Source organism: Polyodon spathula, chromosome 29 (genome assembly GCF_017654505.1).
Source record: "Polyodon spathula isolate WHYD16114869_AA chromosome 29, ASM1765450v1, whole genome shotgun sequence".
NCBI classification, from domain to species: Eukaryota; Metazoa; Chordata; class Actinopteri; order Acipenseriformes; family Polyodontidae; genus Polyodon; species Polyodon spathula.
The window spans coordinates 7167372-7187025 of NC_054562.1; the positions used below are offsets into that span (position 1 = coordinate 7167372).

The 19654-nt window shown below is 41.5% G+C and overlaps 1 protein-coding gene across 1 annotated transcript in view; it reads left to right on the top strand.

Moving 5' to 3' along the window:
• Positions 1 to 369: 369 nt before the first annotated feature.
• Positions 370 to 19654, top strand: part of LOC121302433 (lysyl oxidase homolog 2B-like) — a 38684-nt gene continuing 19399 nt past the window's right edge. The window contains exons 1-4 of the mRNA XM_041232405.1: positions 370 to 614; positions 4984 to 5405; positions 7363 to 7538; positions 15992 to 16203. Coding sequence (XP_041088339.1) covers positions 5051 to 5405; positions 7363 to 7538; positions 15992 to 16203 — 743 coding nt within the window. The 5' untranslated portion in view covers positions 370 to 614; positions 4984 to 5050. The remainder of the gene's footprint in view (positions 615 to 4983; positions 5406 to 7362; positions 7539 to 15991; positions 16204 to 19654) is intronic.

Genomic DNA, 19654 nt, shown 5'->3' on the forward strand with positions numbered 1-19654 from the left:
GTGACAAGATACTCCACAGAAAATGTTAGTTAGTTATATATATATATATATATATATATATATATATATATATATATATATATATATATATATATATAAACATATGTAAACATATGTATAATTATCAACAAATGTAGTTCTTTTAATCGACAGAAAAACAATACATCTGACCAATGGCTGTATTTCATGTTATGTGATCGTGATTATGCGAATAGTTTGTTGAGCGCCGTCCTGTTTGTGGAATGGCTTGATGGCTTATCTAGCTGTCTTCTGCTCTTGACAGGTCTGCAGTGCGCGCCGGGTGCCAGTCACAGATTTCCTCGGAATCCCGGCAAGGTCTCCCGTTCCATCCACCAAAGAGCCAGTGGCCATGGTGAGGTCATTCTTCCTGCCGAGCGAAGGGGTGTTCTAATGGGCGTGGATTCGCCTGCAACTCCAGTGAAATTTGGGGAGGTGGTGAAAGTTACAAAAGAACTTCAAGGCTGGAATGGAAAAGAAAGGACTAAGGACACTGCAGACGTGCATTGCAACAGTGTAACCCAAGTGTTATGAGGAATTCAGGGCGATACAGGAGACTTGGGCAAGACAAGTGATCTGGCTGTATATATTTGAAGGTATGTGTGCGCGTTTTAAATATTTTTTTCTTGAATCAAATAATAATTTGTATGTATTTATGATGTATGTGCTCTCTTTAGTTTGAACAATACACACATATAGTCATATATATATATATATATATATATATATATATATATATATATATATATATATATATATATATATATATATATATGCCTATATTTTTTAATACAATAGACTAATGCCTAGACATAATCTGTGTAAATTTGCAGCAGAAAGGTTCAGAGTTTTCTTAGTCTGTTATCATTGGAGCTCTGATTGTGTAACCCTTGAGATGAACACTAATTGTGCGATGGATCTAACTGGGAATAAAACATATTTTGCACACGAACATCGCTTTCTGACTGCAAGACACTCGTTTACTTCTTATTAAATGAATGCGACGTGAATGTGTTTAAGTTTTAGCACATAGCAAGACAGTTGCGATAGTCTACTGTTTACTGCATCGTGCACGGTTTTTCTGCCAACGTCTACGTTAAATCAAGATAAGATCACAGCTATGGAGATCTTATAAAAGCACCAGCCTTACTAATCCTACACATCATTTTGACAGGGAAACATAGTCCATCTTTTCCCCAATAATTAGAAAGGGGGAGAAAACGTTTTAAAAAGACTGGACAGCATGTCTTTAGCATCCGCCACTGTGCAGTTACGCCTGCTAGATTCGACGTGCTTGTGGAGAGCAGTGTAAAATTGCGCTCTCCGCCAGGAATGGTGTTCAGTCGCGTTTATGAACAAAGAAAGCTGTAATCGTGAGTATAGCCCGAAGCAAAGACCGTGTAGCACAGAAAATCCATTCTTCATACTGTACATCATGAAATGACACTAAACTCCGGGAAAAGTATTTGGCTGGCTTCAACAAACCGCGGGCCCCCGACTCACTTGCCTTTCTTTCAACGACATCTGCTAGGTGCGTTTAATTTCAGACCTTCTGGGACTGAAACTCTATAGGCAACGGATTATGAATTATATTATGTCAGCAATCCGGGTTCACAAGGCAGGACAAGGAGTAGGTGGTTGTGGCGTTTGTATTAACCCTTCCCCTTCTGTGAAGCAATTTCCTCGGCACTGAAACACGCTGTCTCTCGTGAAGTTGTAACACTGGTCGCTTTCCCAGATCAACAATCCAGCATCTCCGTTTGGCATGCGCAAAACTGAACGGCCAGATTGTGTTTTTGCAATACACTGTACATCACACCGTAATGAAAAACAAAGTCAGGATATGGTGGGCAAAGTTTATAAAGGCTTGCGGGCGTTCGTACTCATCCATTATTACCGTTTACGCGCTCAGGGATATTCCCCATCCACTGGTTAGATAGTGCTTGTCCTGTTAAATAAATCCCTGTGAGGCACTGTAAAGTATATATGCAATATTTCATATGTATGCTGAATATGTTTAAGACATATTGACAGCGCCAACAAACATTTAAGACAGCTATGCTAAACATTGGTAGTTAAGTTTTGAAATAATAACGGAGAATGCCGTTATTATATGGTTACATTTACTATTGCATCTCAATTAACAGTTAATACGCATCTAATTTAAATGAATAGGTAATTGCGTATAAAGAGTGTGCTACACATGGCAGGGTTTTTGTTGGTCCGTCATGCTGTGCATTAATGGTATTTTACCAGAACACCCTGTTTTAACAACCAGTTAACTCAGTGTGAAACAATTATGTATCACAAAGCTTGGGAACAAAGTCAATGTGTGAGCTGTGTGCTGTAAGTCCAGCTGGCTCACGTTACAGTTGACAGGAGGGAAAACTACAGCTGACTTTGTAAAGTTTAATGCATGCTTGGAGTTGCAATCCCCCAAAACCAGTTGACTTTTGAACTAACGGCAACTCTGACTAAAACAAGCTATTAGTATTGTTACTGATTGCATGGATAATCACTCAAGTTCAAACAAAGCCTGATTCTTCTCATACAGTGCCAGCCTCAGAGATGATATGGGGCCTGGCCGTGCAGTAAGTCACATATACAGTGAGAACTCCCCAGTGAAATGGGACAATGAAGAACTGTACATTCTAATGAGACCGAGCCTTCCTGCCACTGGGAGACACCCCTGCTCTAGAATTCCTCTGTTTGGTTGCTTAGATACCAGCTGATAGAAGTTGCAGTGTTTCCCATTTATCAAGTACCATGCCAAAATCCTTTGTGTTTAGTGGATAGTATAGCTGTATACACTTTTACAACCTTTGCCCTTGTGGAACATCTAAGATCCAACGTTGGACTGAACCTTTTGACAAAATGCATTGCAAACAGCACCTCATTCTCACGTTGTTGGCCGTTTTCTTTAAACAAATCTCCCAAACGGCAATTCGAAAGGCATATGCAATGTAGCAGAGGATGCATATTTTTTATACAAATCTTGTGAGGTGCAGCTCCCTGTTGGCAGGCAGTGTCAGTCATGACATGTGATCTATCAGATTTATAAAGATCAATGCAGCCTGGACAGCCCATGGGGGCCTCACACCCTACTGACAGTGCTGTAGCCAGCCTTTACAGAGTGGATACTCTGTGCCCCTTGTTTACAGAGGAGACCGATGGCCATTTACCAGGGTTAGGAGGTGAAGACTAAATCAAACTAGACACGAAAAAAGGAATTTAACCTGGAATTTTTGACCTGCGCTGAAAGTTTTTAAAAGTTGAAAGAGGTTGTACAGCTGCACAGCCACACAGAAATGTCACGTCTGCTTGACAGTCAAGCCCTTTATTTTCCTGTGACCTGATCGGCACTAGAGCTGCATTGTCCAGCACCGCAAGGGTCTGCATATCTGAGGCTGTGTATTCCTGTGTTTGCTATAGCAGGGTTAGAGTGTGCAGTCACACTAGGAGACTGAGTCGGACCACATACAGACCACATCCTTCCTGCTGGGTGAAAGGGGTCAGCCACACAGTCTATTCCAGTGACTAGACGGAGCAAACACAAAGATCCAGCACATTTTAGAAATTCATCTAGAATAAAACCTGTTTCAAAAGATGGATCTGATGTTTAATGGCGTGCTAATTGAGATCGATAGAGAAAAGGCATTTCATTTGATGTCTTCAGTAGACTACCAGCATGGGAAAAGTTACCATCTTAAAACTCAACCAAGCTCTCTTGGTAGGTGTGTATTTCTGGGGGTATTTCTGTCTTTGCGCTTTAAGAAGATGCATGTCAGTGTGCAAACGGATGCTTTGATTCTGGGATGTATAGTACTGGCAGTGGCTTACAATTAGAGCTACTCTGTAGCACTTTAACTCTCAGTTAATGCCACTTCCACACAGATTATCTGCCATCCCCTTTAGTTCTAAGAGTAAGTCCCTGTCACACATTGAGGAATGATGAGCTGAAACCAATGAACCCTTTCCTAAAACATTTACTGTTCACAGATTAGCTCTAGCTAAAGCTACCCCAGGCAAGGTAATCCTGACTATTGATAATCAGGGTCTGTGAATCCAGTCTAAAGACCACATCACAAAGAGGGGAGTTTTGGAGAGAGCAGCACCCCGACTCCAGCCAGTGCCAAAGCAACCCACTGAGCACCAATCTAGCGTGGAAGAAACTTACCCTTTTCCTACAGCTGTTTCTCGCTTTAACTAACACTCTATTTTTGTAGAGAAGGAGCAAGTAATGAAAAATTGGTGCAATTTAATATCCTTGCGTTTAAAATGGGTTTGCATGAACCAAAACTTGGTATGCATTTTAGCTGTTGTTTACTAACTAGTTTGTGGTTCAGTGTCCTGAGTAAAATGCAGAGCTGAGAGCCCCTTGGTGCCACTTAACACTGCTCATGTGTTGCGTTTCACTCGGAAAGGAAACTGTTGTAGGAGAGAAGTAATACACGACCGAGAGCTTGCTCCAGAAAGAACCAGATCATTGCAGGCAAGTGACAACAAAACAGTTCTTGTGTGGGTTCGGTGATTCTGCCATTGGCTCACAGGAGAAATATGCAGACTGGTCTGGAACTGATCTTGGGTAATTTTAGGAAGGAAGGAAGGAAGCTTTCTGTTATGTTGCTTGATCTATGGAGGGGAGGGTGGGGGGGGGTACTTTGTGCTGCCGGGAGAGCCTTTGGCCCCCATGTATCATTTTTTTAACACCCTGTCACAGCATCAAGTTTCAGCCCGACTTGCAGAAGTTGATGGATACAGGATAAAAGTTTTAGATAAACAAGCCAGATTTTAAACCATATGCTTATTACGCTATACAGTACCTGCTGCCTTCTAGTGCTGTACATGCCAGCACTGTCTGTACTGAGTTCATGTATCTCTAAAGAATTTGGTTTCTTCCGCTTCCCTGATGTTACTCAGAGGGAAGTGACGAGATTTAACGAAGCGTTTGTTTGTTTTCCTCAGGAAACTGGAAGCCATCCCCACAGTGCACTGCAGGAGGCCCCACTAGAGAAATTATCAAATCTGAAGAATGCGCGCCTTTGCTCTCTGTCATGCAGCGGCTCTGCTCTTGCTCTGCGGAGAGTTGGGCTTTCCGTGTCTCGCTCAGTATGAGAACTGGCCGTACCCTGAGGGCTACCAGGAGCCGGAACAGGAGCAGTACCAGGCTCCTCAGCTAGCTTCCGACACGCCCAAAATCCAGCTCAGGCTGGCGGGCGAGAAACGCAAGCACAACGAAGGCCGCGTGGAGGTGTATTACAGCGGGGAGTGGGGCACGGTCTGTGACGATGACTTCTCAATCCACGCTGCCAAGGTGGTGTGCAGGGAGCTGGGCTACATGGAAGCCATATCCTGGGCACCTTCGTCAAAGTATGGGAGAGGAGATGGTAAAGCTGGCACCTTCCTTTTGTTACATACAGGGTCACGCTAGTCCTGTACCCAGTCCTGGGCTTCAGAACTGGTTTAGAAAAACGGATGCCAGGAATTTGAGCAAGCATGAAGTCTCATCAGTCCGTAGGGTTATTTATAGGAGTTATGCCGCTATAAGGAATTCTTTATTTCACTGGGGTCTGATTGCTCAAAACTTTAAACTCATATACAGCTTGATGGAGTGACAGCAATGTCTTGTCTCCCAATGCAGGGATGGATATTAGACTCCCATTGCATAGCAGTTTGATCCATTCCTAGGTTTTACTAGGATTTTAATAAGACACACCTGACCCATATGCTGTGGCTGAAACCAGGCTAGTAAAACCTGGAACGGATGACACTGCTATGCACTCAGAGTCTTATTCCCACCCCTGCCTAATTGCACAAGCAACGTTATCACTGTGCCATCGTTTCTTGTGTCGTTTTGCTTCTTTGCTTGTTTGTATAGTTTAATTTAGTGCTGCATGCCGCTAAAGGGACTTCCCTTGAAATCACACACTGTGCTTTATTAATTGACAACAGCTTTGCAACCGTATCCTAACAGCTCAACAGCCCGACACTGTAAATCAGCAAAGAGCTCTTAAACACAGCACCCGGGATGCAGTGATCAGGAGCACTGCAAAGAGACATTGAAGTACAGCTTTAATAAAACACACATGACGCCGTGAGCCGCTGCACACCATTTGCTTATCGTTTGCTTTAATGTGAGCAATACAGCAACTAACTAAGCAGAGCTTAGCCATGTGTTAGGGACACATCTGAGAGCTGTAGTGCCCGAGGGGCTGAAAAGGGTTATTTAACTTTTTAAAAGTTTTGAGTAATACTGTCCCTCAACAGGATATAGCAATTGCTGAATTTTCTTTTCAGAATCGAGATCATAGAGATCTGCTTATTATAGATTAATCAATTACTGAGGGCCATGGCTCTTAGTTTGCAAACTTCAATTAAACATTGATCACTGATCAGTGAATCGCCCTGGTGCCTGTTTTGCAGTCTCCCTTACATATGCACACGCATGTTTTCACCTGTGTTTGAGTCTAAGGTAATTTGCTGCTTGCTTTTGAAGTTCAACGATGCATGTATTATATTACAAAGGATAACAATAACAGGCACATGCATATTTTCAGTTGTACATGCAGGTTTCTGCGTTGAGTCCATGCTTCTTGCTCGTAAAAAGTAAACTCAATGCATGGATTATTGACGATTATTACCTGCCAGATATTCGATCAGGAAATTCATTTTTGATTGCCCCCTCTTCTATTTAGGCATCACTTCTGTCTTGCATCAGCTAAGGAGGGTCGCTCGACACAGACTCCTTAATTTATCATTTTCATTGACCTGCATGGTTTATTCCAGTAACGCTGGGCTGGCACTGCAGAGGTTTAAAGAGCTGTGATTCTGTAATCTGCTTTGTGAATGTAGAGAATGTTCACTAATCGACTGGCCAGCCTGGATCCATTCCCAGACTGTCTGCTCTTGCGGGAAATCTTGCGCTGCACAATGCAGCACACCAGTTGACCCACTGGTTAATGCCCCAGCTATTGAAGGAGACTGTCTGGCTCCATAATTTAAGAGAGTCGTTCAAGACAATGAGCTACAGTCTCCAAAGCCATGTTACCAAACCATCAGACTAAAGGGGATTTGCTTGTCAAATTGTTGGCAGCCATCGCTCCTGTGAGTTCTGTGAACTGATCCCACATGTTCTGAGTAACCATCCTAGGACTAGTCCTGTAACTCCTAAAATGAGTGGCTCAGTCACATGAACATGACACAAGAATCACATTTTCATCTTACTTACCGTTAAACCTTTCAGTTGGGGTTTCGCATGATCACAGTGTTAAGCTGTAGTAATGTTTGCCAGCTTTAGGCACGAATCGTTGACTCCAATGCTGTCCCTCTCATTCCGTTCTGCAGGTCGTATCTGGCTAGATAATGTCCACTGTACCGGTAAGGAGCAGACACTGGCCCAGTGCTCCTCCAATGGGTTCGGGGTGTCGGATTGCAAGCATACTGAGGACGTGGGCGTGGTCTGCAGTGACAAAAGGATCCCAGGCTTCAAATTCATCAACTCTGTGGCCAACAACATTGAGGTAAACCCTGACCTACTGCAGCCAGTGACACTCACTAGCCCAGGACCTTGTTCCAACCAGGTCCTAGTTTACCTAATAGATAACACCACCCTCAAATATATAAGTTTATCCCATTTTGAAATCTTGATTGTGAATGCTAAGAAGGACAACCCCATGTTTATGACTTATCAGATTATGCGTTATTTTGGGTATTGGTTGGATCTAGACTCTGGGCTGCAAGGAATGGAATGAGATGAAAGAGGCTCAAATGAGTGCCACTGTGCTAAGACGGCATTGATTAATTTAGGTGCTGATGCACAAGGGTTGGGTAAATCAATGGAGATGTTTGCACAGCACTGGCAGCAGGGTGGAGAGTAGTGGTCATGGTTTTTGGCAGGATGTAAGGTCGAGGGCCTGATAATTTTGATCCTTTGGAATTTAACTAGATACTAAATGTAAAACAAAATTCTGTACAATTGTTCAGTTATAATACAGATGGCAACGATTGAGACCACAGAGAAGTAAGTTGCAATGGCTTTAGTTTCTCAGAGACTGCATCAGGGTTACAGTGTTACAGCTTATGTCAGTTGGCATTGCGGACACCAGTTTGCCCACGGGCACAGTTTTCAGGGCCACCAGTGGTCTTCAGGGAGTTTCAGTTATTTTGAAGGAATATGCTACCTTTATTCAACAGTCTACAACAAAGTCTGTTCTCCAGAATAGCCTATAAACAGAGTCACACCATTTGAGACCTTCTGACTCTCTCAGAAATGTATTACTGGAGCAGCTGAAGTTGGCATTTCACTGTAACACATGAGAAAAAGAAATATAGAAAAGCTTTGAAAATGTGTGTGTGTGTACAATGTACAAGGGTTAGGCTTGCCAGATGAGAACCCATGTGTAAAAAAACCCCCAAAAAAACAGTAAAAATAGAATTTGAGCATAGGACAAGTTAATGAGCAGATATCTCATCTCTGAGGCATTCACGGGCTATCCGTGTGAATTAAGCCCACATGTTTGCTGTAATTTTTATATATGTAATTTTTCGCTTGATGAATTCCTGTTGAAAGGTTAACACAAGACCTTCTCTGTCTGATTGGGGAGTCCCTTGTGTAGTGCATTCCTGCTGTGCATTAGGGTGTTTCAGAGAGCTGGGGTAGCCTTGGCAAACATTAGTCTACCCACACAGACGCTTGTTTTTTCTTGGGGAAAAAGGTTTAGTGAGAAATATAAAACAGAGATGTCTAGACAGGGGTTCCCTATGAAGTCAAAAGGAGAGGTATTCATCTGCAGTGTTTCCACTTGTCATGCAATAATGTGGGCAGGCTTTTCTAATGGTTAAACTCCCAGCTTTAGCAGACCCGTCCTTCCAGATCTGTGAATTTTAAAGGGGTGAATCACTCTCTGCATTTTCTTACCAAGGAACTAATGACGATGGTCTTCAGTGGTCTAGTTAGATTGCTGTGAGCTGTGACTACCAAGCTTGCGTTTGTGGAAATTCTCCTGAATGTTTGTGGAATGACAACATCACAAAAGTGGTTTTGTGATTTCTAAACTCTTTGGTTGTACTGATAGGCTCAATATAGTGCAAGACCACCCTCCTACTTGGGCTTGGGGGGAAATGGCTTATGAGTTGACAAATGTTACCAGTATAAACACAAGGAAACAATTGAAATACTGTTCTAGTGGACTTTTTCAGACATTTTTCAAGTTGGGTTCTGTTACCATCTTCAGTGGCAGTGGTTCTATACTAGGGGGCAGTAATAGCGTAGGGAGCTGCAGTGATGGAATGGTAGTATTTTCATATATGATAGCCAATACAAACTGGTTTCATATCAGTGTGGAGATGGTAGAGCATGGATGAACATAAACATACTGACAGTCAGAAAACCCTAAGCAGTAGCGTCCAAAAGTGTTTCCAGCAAAGGCAACACAATGGATAGGGAACACATACAGTACAGCACAGTACAGTCCTGATGCTGGAGCAGGCTGTCTGGTTCTGGTTTGATAAAAGTGTATCAGTTTGTAGGATGGTGGTACCATCGGTAAGACAAAGCATGAACACGATCCACTGTGGCACTACTGCTGTGTCAACTTTGCATTCTGTGCAAAACCATTGCCTTCCCATTGCAGTGTCGTAGCCAGATCGCTCTATGGTGATCGTTTTGTTTTAATGTATCAACTCAGCTGAGCAGATTAAAAACAATCACTTTTCTGGAGCAGTCTTTTAACTGAGAATCCCTGCAACTTTCTGCATAGCTTTAAGTTATCGGATCAACAGGATTCCCTCCCACACCCTGGCTGAGCACTATGCATAAACTTGTTTTCTAAATGCAACAGAATTAATTGGGAGATTTGTTTGATTTTCAGTACCTAGTTCATATCGGCTCATTCCATTCATTTCAATTAGTCCTGCGGCAAATATTGGAATATTCAAACCAACAGCTCTTGAAATGTATTCAGTGGAAAGATTGACCGTGTTGTACTAGTTCTACATGTAAAACAATTGATAAATGTCTGTCAGAAAGATGACATGCAGATAGACCCCAGTGTGTAATGAGGTCAGAAACACACATTCCACTCTGTAGAGGAGTGTTTCTCTTCTTTCTTTAATAGGTCATTTCACGGGGTGTGGAGTTTACTCTCAAGGGATTTGTTAAAGGTTATTTTATATAATACATTATGAATTACAGAAGTATAAAATGGCCTGATTAGTTCAGGGTGTAATAAAACGTGCAGAATTGGGATGAAAAGATGTTCATATGATTTCAAACTACACTATCATGTTTACGAGTCATTTGCACTGTTCATAAATCACCATTAGAATTACCAGTATGATCCCTGTGTGTGTTTATATGAATATTTATGTCCCAGAGAAGCTAGTTTGCATTGCGACAGTACATTCCAGACTTTGGCAAATATTTTTCTTGATTAAGTCTCCTTCAATGCAGAAGCAGGGCTGGCCAGCCGTGTTGAAATATACAATCAGGTCTTGTTTATATAGCAGAGGTAGGCCAGTGCTGAAGCACATACATTACATTCTCAGATAACCAGAACCTCTCCAAGGCCATAATCAACAAGGGCGCCTCTTTCACTAATATTTCATTTACTGGTAGCGTGCATTTCCAAGAAGCCAAAGCAGGTGGTGGCTGATTGTAAATGAGGGTCTGTATGCATCCGACTCTGTCAATGAAAGCAGTCTAGTTTTATCCTCTTTGTTGACCCAGTTATGGCTAAGGATCGAAGAGAATGTTTATAGGGACCAGGTCAGAATAATCTTCTCTTTTCACCACTGGAAAGTTTGGGATCCAGTGCCAAGGCAAACTCCGTTTTAGAAGTCTAGGAAGTGAAAAATCCAGAACAGTTTTGTAAGCTTCCACTGCACCATGGCATAGGTCCCGGGTTATTCTAATGAATAAAAGAAAACAACAACATCGGTTAATTTAAAATGCTGTAATAAATCAAACTAATCTTTCATTTCCAGGACTTAGCATCTGTTATACAATACATGAAACCCTCTAGAGTTCTGTTTTCTAGCCTTACGAGTGAGCGATAAAACAAAAGACCCACTAATAGCCCTCATATTGGGCAGTAAACTTTTCTCACTGAAATGGTTCTGCCTCAGAAACTATGCTCATCTTCAGATTGATCTTTTAAAAATATATTATTATTATTAGTTTAATTAGCAGACGCTTTTATCCAAGGTGACTTACAGAGGCTAGGGTGTGTGAACTATGCATCAGCTGCAGAGTCACTTACAACAATGTCTCACCCGAAAGACGGAGCACAAGGAGGTTCAGTGACTTGCTCAGGGTCACACTGCGAGTCGGTGAGTGAGCCAGGATTTGAACCAGGGGTTGCCTGGTTACAAGCCCTTTTCTTTAACCACTGGACCTCACACAATACTGCACATATCCACTGCAGGCTTCTTGGGGTACACGAATATCCACATTTATGGTTGTTTTGTGTCACTCAAGTTTACAGAAACAGCAAAATGCTTGGGAGAGTAAACACCAAGCTAATAACAAGCTTAGTGGTTTATTTATGTCTCCTCATTTGATTGCTTGCTCAAGATACCAGGCACCCTTTTAATAATGTTTGCGGTGAGATGTTTGGAAGGATACAGACCAGACCCAAGGAAAATTAAAGTAATTTTCAGTGGTGGACTCTCATCCAGTTTAATTTGCAAAGAGAAGTTCAGGAGTTATCAGTGGTTTTAGTGCTTGTGAAAGCGAGTGTATTGGGCTAGAGGGCTGAATAGTTTTGTGGTAGTTTGACACAGGTCTATTAACTTAGTTCAAATGCGAATGACCCAGCTTGCTTTTCCAAAAGCTCTTGTATTATCTGTTTAATACGGTTGCCTTAGGCAAAGATTAGACAGGAAAGTTAGAAATTTAGAACATGTCCAGGAAAGCAGAGCACAGGGGAGAGCAGTACAGCACTACATTCATTGCTATTGCATGAGGACCAAAGAGGAAGCTGTTGAGAGAAGGAGGAGAACGCTGACAGGGTTACACACTTAATGGTAGCGTAATGCTCCCTTTGTATATATACAGTATGTACAGAATTCAAGTTCTACAGCTTTAAGATTTAGGTTTTGTGGAGCCAGACATCACCTCCAAACAGAGGACATGCATTGTGTGTGCGTGATTACAGTGAGTAGGGTTGGGCACACAGCGACTAAAGCACACTTATGTTAATTGTCAGCGAGCTGGTGAGAGGATGTTGAGATTGAAATGAAGAACAGCTGAGTGTAGCTATCGAAGCCCCCCTCCCCCACCTCCCCTTGTGAATGTGTCCTGACATGACCGCAGAGCAGCTCTGGGCTCTGTAAAAACTCTGGCTATTGGAGTAGCTGCATACAGTATCATTATTGCAAGGCATTGTAACAGACAGTTACCCGAAGTTTCAATACCTACAACCTTGTACACCATTGAAGCTATTGAGTGTTAAGACCTCATGCTATTCCCTTTAATTACTTATACCTAGGCAAAATAATTCAGGGGACCATACTGTAATGTTACAGCATAGGTAGAAAGGTATGCATAATAAAGGACATGGGTAAACTATACAGCTGTGGCCAAACGTTTTGCATTACCTAGAATTTTAGGATTGCCACATAAGTTAAGAAACAAGAGAATTATAAACTACAGAATGATATCGCAAAAGTCTCTCGGAAGTAGTACGGTATTTCATGTTAGATTTCCAAATGTCATATTTCTGCATTTTTTTTTTCATAAAGTATATGAAAATCTGTAAAGCCCTGTGCAATTCAATCTGTTAACATGATTCAGCAGGTTTCATTTTCGACTTTATGAAGCAAAATGAGTTCATTCTATAGAACGATGCAAAACTTTTGGCCAGAGCTGTAGTTCATGCATAACCAAGGATAAAGCATGTGAAAACTAGCCATGTAGAAATACTGTGGTGAACTCCTATAAGGTACACCATTGGCCCTAATGTAATAACGGTGCTGTTCAGTTCTTGGAAGCTGTCCAAAGGCCAGTCAGTCACAGTATTAGGAATGCCCAGCTGTGCAGACACACAGCCCAGCCCTGAACCAGCTGCTTCTGGCAAGGCACGTACTAGAAATCCACCCCTATAATGTGAGCCCTCTTACTGCTCAGTGCAATCAGGAGTGCTCCTGCTTAGAGTGGCAGGCGTGCAGCTCAGTGTTTCTGCAAACCTGCAACCGCACACAGCTATTTAAAAACAAACAAGCCTTACAGTGCGGGATGTCTTATCAAGCTGGTGTTGAAACAGAAGGACTGTTTGTAATGATAGCTTCCAGGGGAGGCGCATGCATTTTAGTATTTCATCAGTCATTCTAAGAGTATTAAATGCAGTGAAAAGCAAATGAATTTGCTTCCCGGGAAGGGTAGTGTGGTACCTGGGCTGCCGTAGGAATTCTATTTAATCCCGTTTTTACAATGTTTCTAGACGGATTTACAATGCATTTAAATGCTTTACCACACTTCAGATGGGTTTGTTATACGTCGACTTTTTAAACAGCAGACATGAAATACTATCTGGTGTTGGCTGATATATCAGACTTATAAAACGGAAATACTCTTCCCTTTGTCGTTACCGTCTTCAAGTGTAGAAAACGTTCGGTTGTCAGTTATGTTTTGGTCCTGCTGTGAGGGGCTGTATAGGAATAGATCCCCCAGCTGTGTGCTTTCATTCATTTAAAGGGAAAATAAATGCCTGGTAGCTAGGAAAACTTAATAGTACTGTTAGTGCACAACGAGTCATGCCTGAGTTATACACAAACTGGGAGAAATACATTGCAAATGGAAACATACCTTCTCTCTGATTTAGCAGTGCGAGCGAGTTTATTTTAGCTGCAAACCTCAGTGGGGTTTAGGTTGAAGTTTCTATGTCAGTGTTGTGTTTCTGTAAAGTTTGCTTCACTTTTTTTTTATTTTTTTTATTCTCGTTCACTGGCTTGGAGTCCGTCCTGCTTTTCTAACCGTTTAATATTTTGTTCCAAACCGGATTGTAGTTTGGTTAGCCCAAGGGATGATGTCAGGCGTGTGGAGGCTATAGATTGGCGGCTGGGTTAGGATCTTTTTTGCTGAATGGGTGCATTTTTATTGCTCTGAAGTGAGGTATTTGTTTTATTTGGTCTTGCTGAAGCTGGCTCTTTTGAGAAAATATATATATATATATATATATATATATATATATATATATATATATATATATATATATATATGTGCCTCTAGCTTACCAACTCTATATCAATCCAACAAGGTCTGCTTTCTAAGTTCCCAGAAGGCTTAACTACGGACAGACATAGTAAATTGTGGGATAGTGCTACCCTTAAGTGTTTTTGAAATGGAATTTAAATAGTGCCTCGTTTCAATCTGGACACATAATTGAAGAGATTTCAAGGTTTAACAGCTTCGTAGAACTCACTTTCATCTTTCCTTTTTTTGTATTTATTTGTTATAGAACAAGCCTGCCCTCGCAGTCTGAGATCTGTGAGACGAAACGCTGCAACCCTTTCTGAGAAACAGTTTCTCAATTGTGAACTTTCACTGGCTGCTGGATTCAATTAAACACCCCCCCCCCCCCCCTCCCTCCACTCCACCGCTGCTTGATGTGGACAGTAGGAATCTAATTTCATTTTAAATCTGAGCTGTTTCGTTCTGCTAGTCTTTGAGAATTCCACAGCCCTGGTGTTGTTGCAGAAAACCAGCCACTAATATTGTAAAATTTTCTGAAACTTGCTGAGAAGGACGTGTTGCCCATTGTGTAATTTTCCAGTCTAATCCCTGTGCTGTCATGTACGGCAGGAATGCGGGGCTCATTCTTGGAAAGCACCGCTGGAATTATGGAAAACCAATGGGCTGAGTGACAGGCTTAAACCAGCCTAATCTTCCCTCCGCGGAGCACGTTACAGAAGCCAACTGCAAACTTAACGCAGGCTGTGAACGCATTTTAAACAATTAACTAAGATTACATTAACATATTCAATGCATCCTTCCGTACAAATATACCAAGCACATGTTGTTCTGTGCAGTATATAATGATCTCATTTATAAGCCAATATACCAGCTTATATTACTCAGCACACAACAAAACCCTGCTTACCAAGGTCATGTGATTGAAATGGGGCTGCATTTGTATAGAGGCACTTTTAGAATGTGTAGAACATCTTATAACCTTTGTATGCATAAGATAATGCTATTAACACAAAATGAACGACATTCATTCGTGTGAGCGAGTTGTGAATGGTTATTAACTTTAAAAAAAATAAAAAAAAAGCCCTCGCCAATCACTCCAAAACCAAAAATTCAGGTTAAACTTTAAGGGAACTAAGTCAAGTAGTAGACAAACGTTTCAGCATGAGTGAATGTTTTAACTGGTGTTTATAAACATTTAAAAAAAAAAATATATATATATATATATATATATATATATATATATATATATATATATATATATATATATATATATCACATTGACATGACATGTGTCATTGGTGGTCTTAATTACGCCTCCCAGACACGATCTTAAACTATAGGAACAGCTGGGGATCTCTTGGGGAAGAAAGTGGCCCCTCACCGCTCACATTTTTGGGTTTTCTGGTTTCTTATCGTGGGACAGTATTGAAAGGTATGCAGCCAGGCAGATCTTCTCTGTGGAGATATCTGATATAACAAGATTAATGCAGCACGCTCCACTCTAATCCAGGGCTTTGCACGTACCAGCTCTGAGCACAAAGTTCAAAGAACCTGATCACATGTGTTCCCAGGCAGAGAGGTCACAAGAGCTTCTGATCAGACAGACACTTTCATTATCCATACAATATATCCAGATTATATAAGCAGGCAAGTTCATAGCTAACCCCTTATGGTCAGATATCATGCTGCTGTTACAGCTGAAGGTCGCGGGGTCACCAGTTCGCGCTTGGGCTCCGTTCTGTTACAAAGGCCCAGTCCTGACTGTCTCCTTCTCTCTTGCAGAGTCTGAATATCCAGGTGGAGGGTGTCAGGATCCGGGCGATACTGGCCAGCTATCGCAAGCGGGTCCCAGTGACGGAGGGCTATGTGGAGGTGAAGGACGGGGGCAGATGGAGGCAGATCTGCGATGAGAACTGGAGCCAGCTGAGCAGCCGGGTCATCTGCGGGATGTTTGGGTTTCCTGGGGAGAGGAAGTTCAACACTAGAGTCTACAAGTAAGAGGGGCTTGCAAGCTACCGCACTGGTGATATTATCCAGGCTGTACGAAATACATTTGTAATTAATGAGTGTATCTAGAGAGATTAGCTTATCGGATTGTGAAGAAATCTGGACAGAGCGTTCTTTAACACGAGAGTATCGGGATCTGGGGATACAAGGCGTGGCTTTCTGCCTTTCCTTATGCAAGTAAGAATACTAGGTCTGGTTACTTTATTAGGATCTGTCTGGATTGGATTCGGCATCACCCTGCTGTTCAGACGCAAATGTTTTTGATCTTGTGCTGTGACGTGATTCTTGAAGCACTATAAATCTATGGAAACAGCACATGTGCAAGCAGTCTACTAGAAAGGCAAAGGTCTAGCAGCATTCAAAAATTCAAAAGATAGTGGCTGCCTGTCCAACAGGTGCAGACAGCTGTGCTATAGTCTTAAATCTAAAGCTGCCGGAACACCACTAAAATATAGATGTTCTTAAACAAGAATTAGTATATTAATTCACATTTTATTTGTAAGCTGAACTTCTAGTAAGACATGTCATAGGTAATGCATGAATCAAATTTCTGCAAGTCTTTCTCTATCTTGTCAGAATGCCTTACTTTACCTGTCTGTGTGTCAGTGCCCTCTTCACTGAATTTCTCAGCCCAGGACAACCAGAAGACCACAATCAGAGACACTGCTTGCTATTAGCAAACAGATTCATTTTTCTGTTTAACCTGGGATATGATTGGTCAACGCTGCCACTGCGTTTAGGGATGAGACACTGCTATAACTGGACTCATCTCGGTGTCCTGGGCTGAGAAATTCAATTAATCACAAAACAAACCACAAAAATGAATGATGATGGATGCAGCTCATTTTATTACACTAGTTGACGTGACTGAACACTGTCTGCTAAAGAGGCGTTTATATTCAAGGCTGTTTTAATAAGATCACATGTTCGCGTCGCCTGCTGATGAGCCATTTATGTGGAATCTGGTCTCGGCTGGTGAAGAGAAATAGGTTTTAAGGAACACCAGGTTCTGCCATTAGCTCAGACAGGCTCTGTTTATTCTAACAGTGATCAGGAACGGCTGTGTTTCAGACTTTCCACCCTGAAGATAAAACTTTCCATGGCTTTGCTTGCTGCACGGCTGCTAGGTTTATCAGAAGAGCACAGGGGCTGCTCAAATCCCAACCACAGGTCATAAATAATTCCTATGAACTCCATGTGACTTCAGCTTAGCTAAGTGGGCTGTGTGTTAGCTTATGGGATGTCATGTTTTGGATTATACTAGGAGGTAGTTTGTGTGTACTGCCTGTCAGATCTATTCGATATGAAGCTTTTGTTGTAGTATATATTTTTAAGTTTAAACAGTAGCATGGCTTGTTCATGGTTGCATTAACACTTCTCACAATCCCAGGAATGCATGCCTCATACATGTGATCAACATCATTTGTTACAAAGGAACGTGGAGTGAACATGGGCAATTAAATCCACATGAATTAACAAGACTGAATTCAAAATGAATTACTTTAGAACTCAGAGGAAGTGCAGAAGACATGTGGGATTCAGATGGAATTCAGTATGAATTTGCAGCCGTTCTTTGTACAATGTAATAATTTATTCACAAAAGGCTTCACAATGCCACTCACTTGCAGGCAAGTATGCATATGTGAGTCTTGCAAAATAAAAGCCCTAGTGGTCAATAATGAATTGAGTCATTATTGCATCTGTACTGGACTGTCAACAAGGTATTAATAAAGTCCTGTGCAAAGAAGGGTAAACTATTCTAGGGAAGGAAAGAGGGGGCATCGTGAGTCAAAAATTATAAACAGGGTTGCCTGTGTAAGTTGTATTCTCTTAGGAGGCTATATATAAATACAGTATATTGAAATATTAAGAAAACTGTTCCAAAGCCCAATCATGTTAGTTTTTTTTACAACTCTTGGCTGAAGACTTGTGAAGGATAAATGTTTCCAGATGTGCAAAGCATTGCAGGAAAAAACAGAACCGTAATCTCTTCAAACACACCGTTCACAAAAATCCCATGCCTAAGCGGCTGCTAGGGTTTAATGAATCACGCTTCTAGCTGTGTGCGTGGATTCTGTCATTTTTAATAACGCTACGTAGAAAAGCTGCCAATCAAATATAGTGCAGTACTTAGGTTTTGTTCAGTAAAGCAGCTAGGTGAAAAATTCAATGAGGCTATTTTATGGTGCCTTGGAATTAAATTAGCTATCCATCAAAATTCCAGTACATTCTATTCTGCTTACAGATGGGCACTGAATCTGCTATAGCACATTGCTCCAGTCTGTTCATTTGTGACAGTAGCTGCTCCAGTAATAGAGCTATCAAAGATAAATCTGTACATGTCACTTTCATTTAATGATTAAGCAATACAATTTAGCACTAGTCCATAGCAGGGATGAGAGAAGAGAAAGGGTGCTCCCTCCAGTCCAGGGCAGGCTTGAGGCATGGAGACTGAACTGCTCCCTCCCTCACCCCCTAAGAGAAGGAGTGCTCCCTCCAGTCCAGCAAAGGCCCTATCAGTCCTTGTGTTTTCTATGCTCTGTGGGTTAACGGAGGACTCTAGTCTCTTTGGGTCAGATTGCGGGAGTCATTTTTAAGATCACTTTGTTTGTGTTATTTGTCTACTCACATGTGTACTTAAAGTTTGCCCCGAGGGAGGCTGTTACACTGAGCTTACAGTCTCCTTCTGCTCCAAGGGCGAAAAAAAAGTCAGGATGAGAAAAATAAAATAAAAGCGACACATTTACAATAACGAGGAGAAGTGTAAGAAAACTTTAAAAGCCTAAATATCTTTAAGTGTATGAACAACTTGACAGACCCCATCCTACAATGTTAATAATAGAACAAGAAATCACTTTATGAAGTTGTCTGCAGGGCTTGTAACTTGGCATGCACCAGCAGATCACTTTAAGCAGTCATTAGCCTCCCTTGGATCCTTCAAGACCATAATGTACAGCTATCTGAAACCAGACAGCGTTGCTGTTAACTTGTGTTAGCATGCTCGTGTCATGCCATGCTTGAGATGTGATAAACCGTTTCTGCATGTCATAGCTATATTAAAAATCTCAACACGTATGTTTTTAAATAAATTAGGTGTTAGCCTTTTTTTTTTATCTAACCGTCCATCTGATCTTTATCAAAATACTGATGTGTTACTCTAGCCAGTGCTGAACAGCTGCTGGGGATCTGGGTTCAACAGACACCCCTTAAGTAACACAAATGAAAAATAACGGACTTGATAAGTCCCACTTTTTTGAAACAAGGAAAAACTTGTTTTTACTCCTCCAGTAAAAATGTGGACTTCACAGCTGCTTCATAAAATTGCTAGTTAATTGAATCCGCCACACTGTATTAAGTGCGTTTTAAAGCATTTGTAAAAGTTACTACAGTGCCACCACCTGGCCGCATGTTGTTATTGCGGTTAATTTTAAATTAATT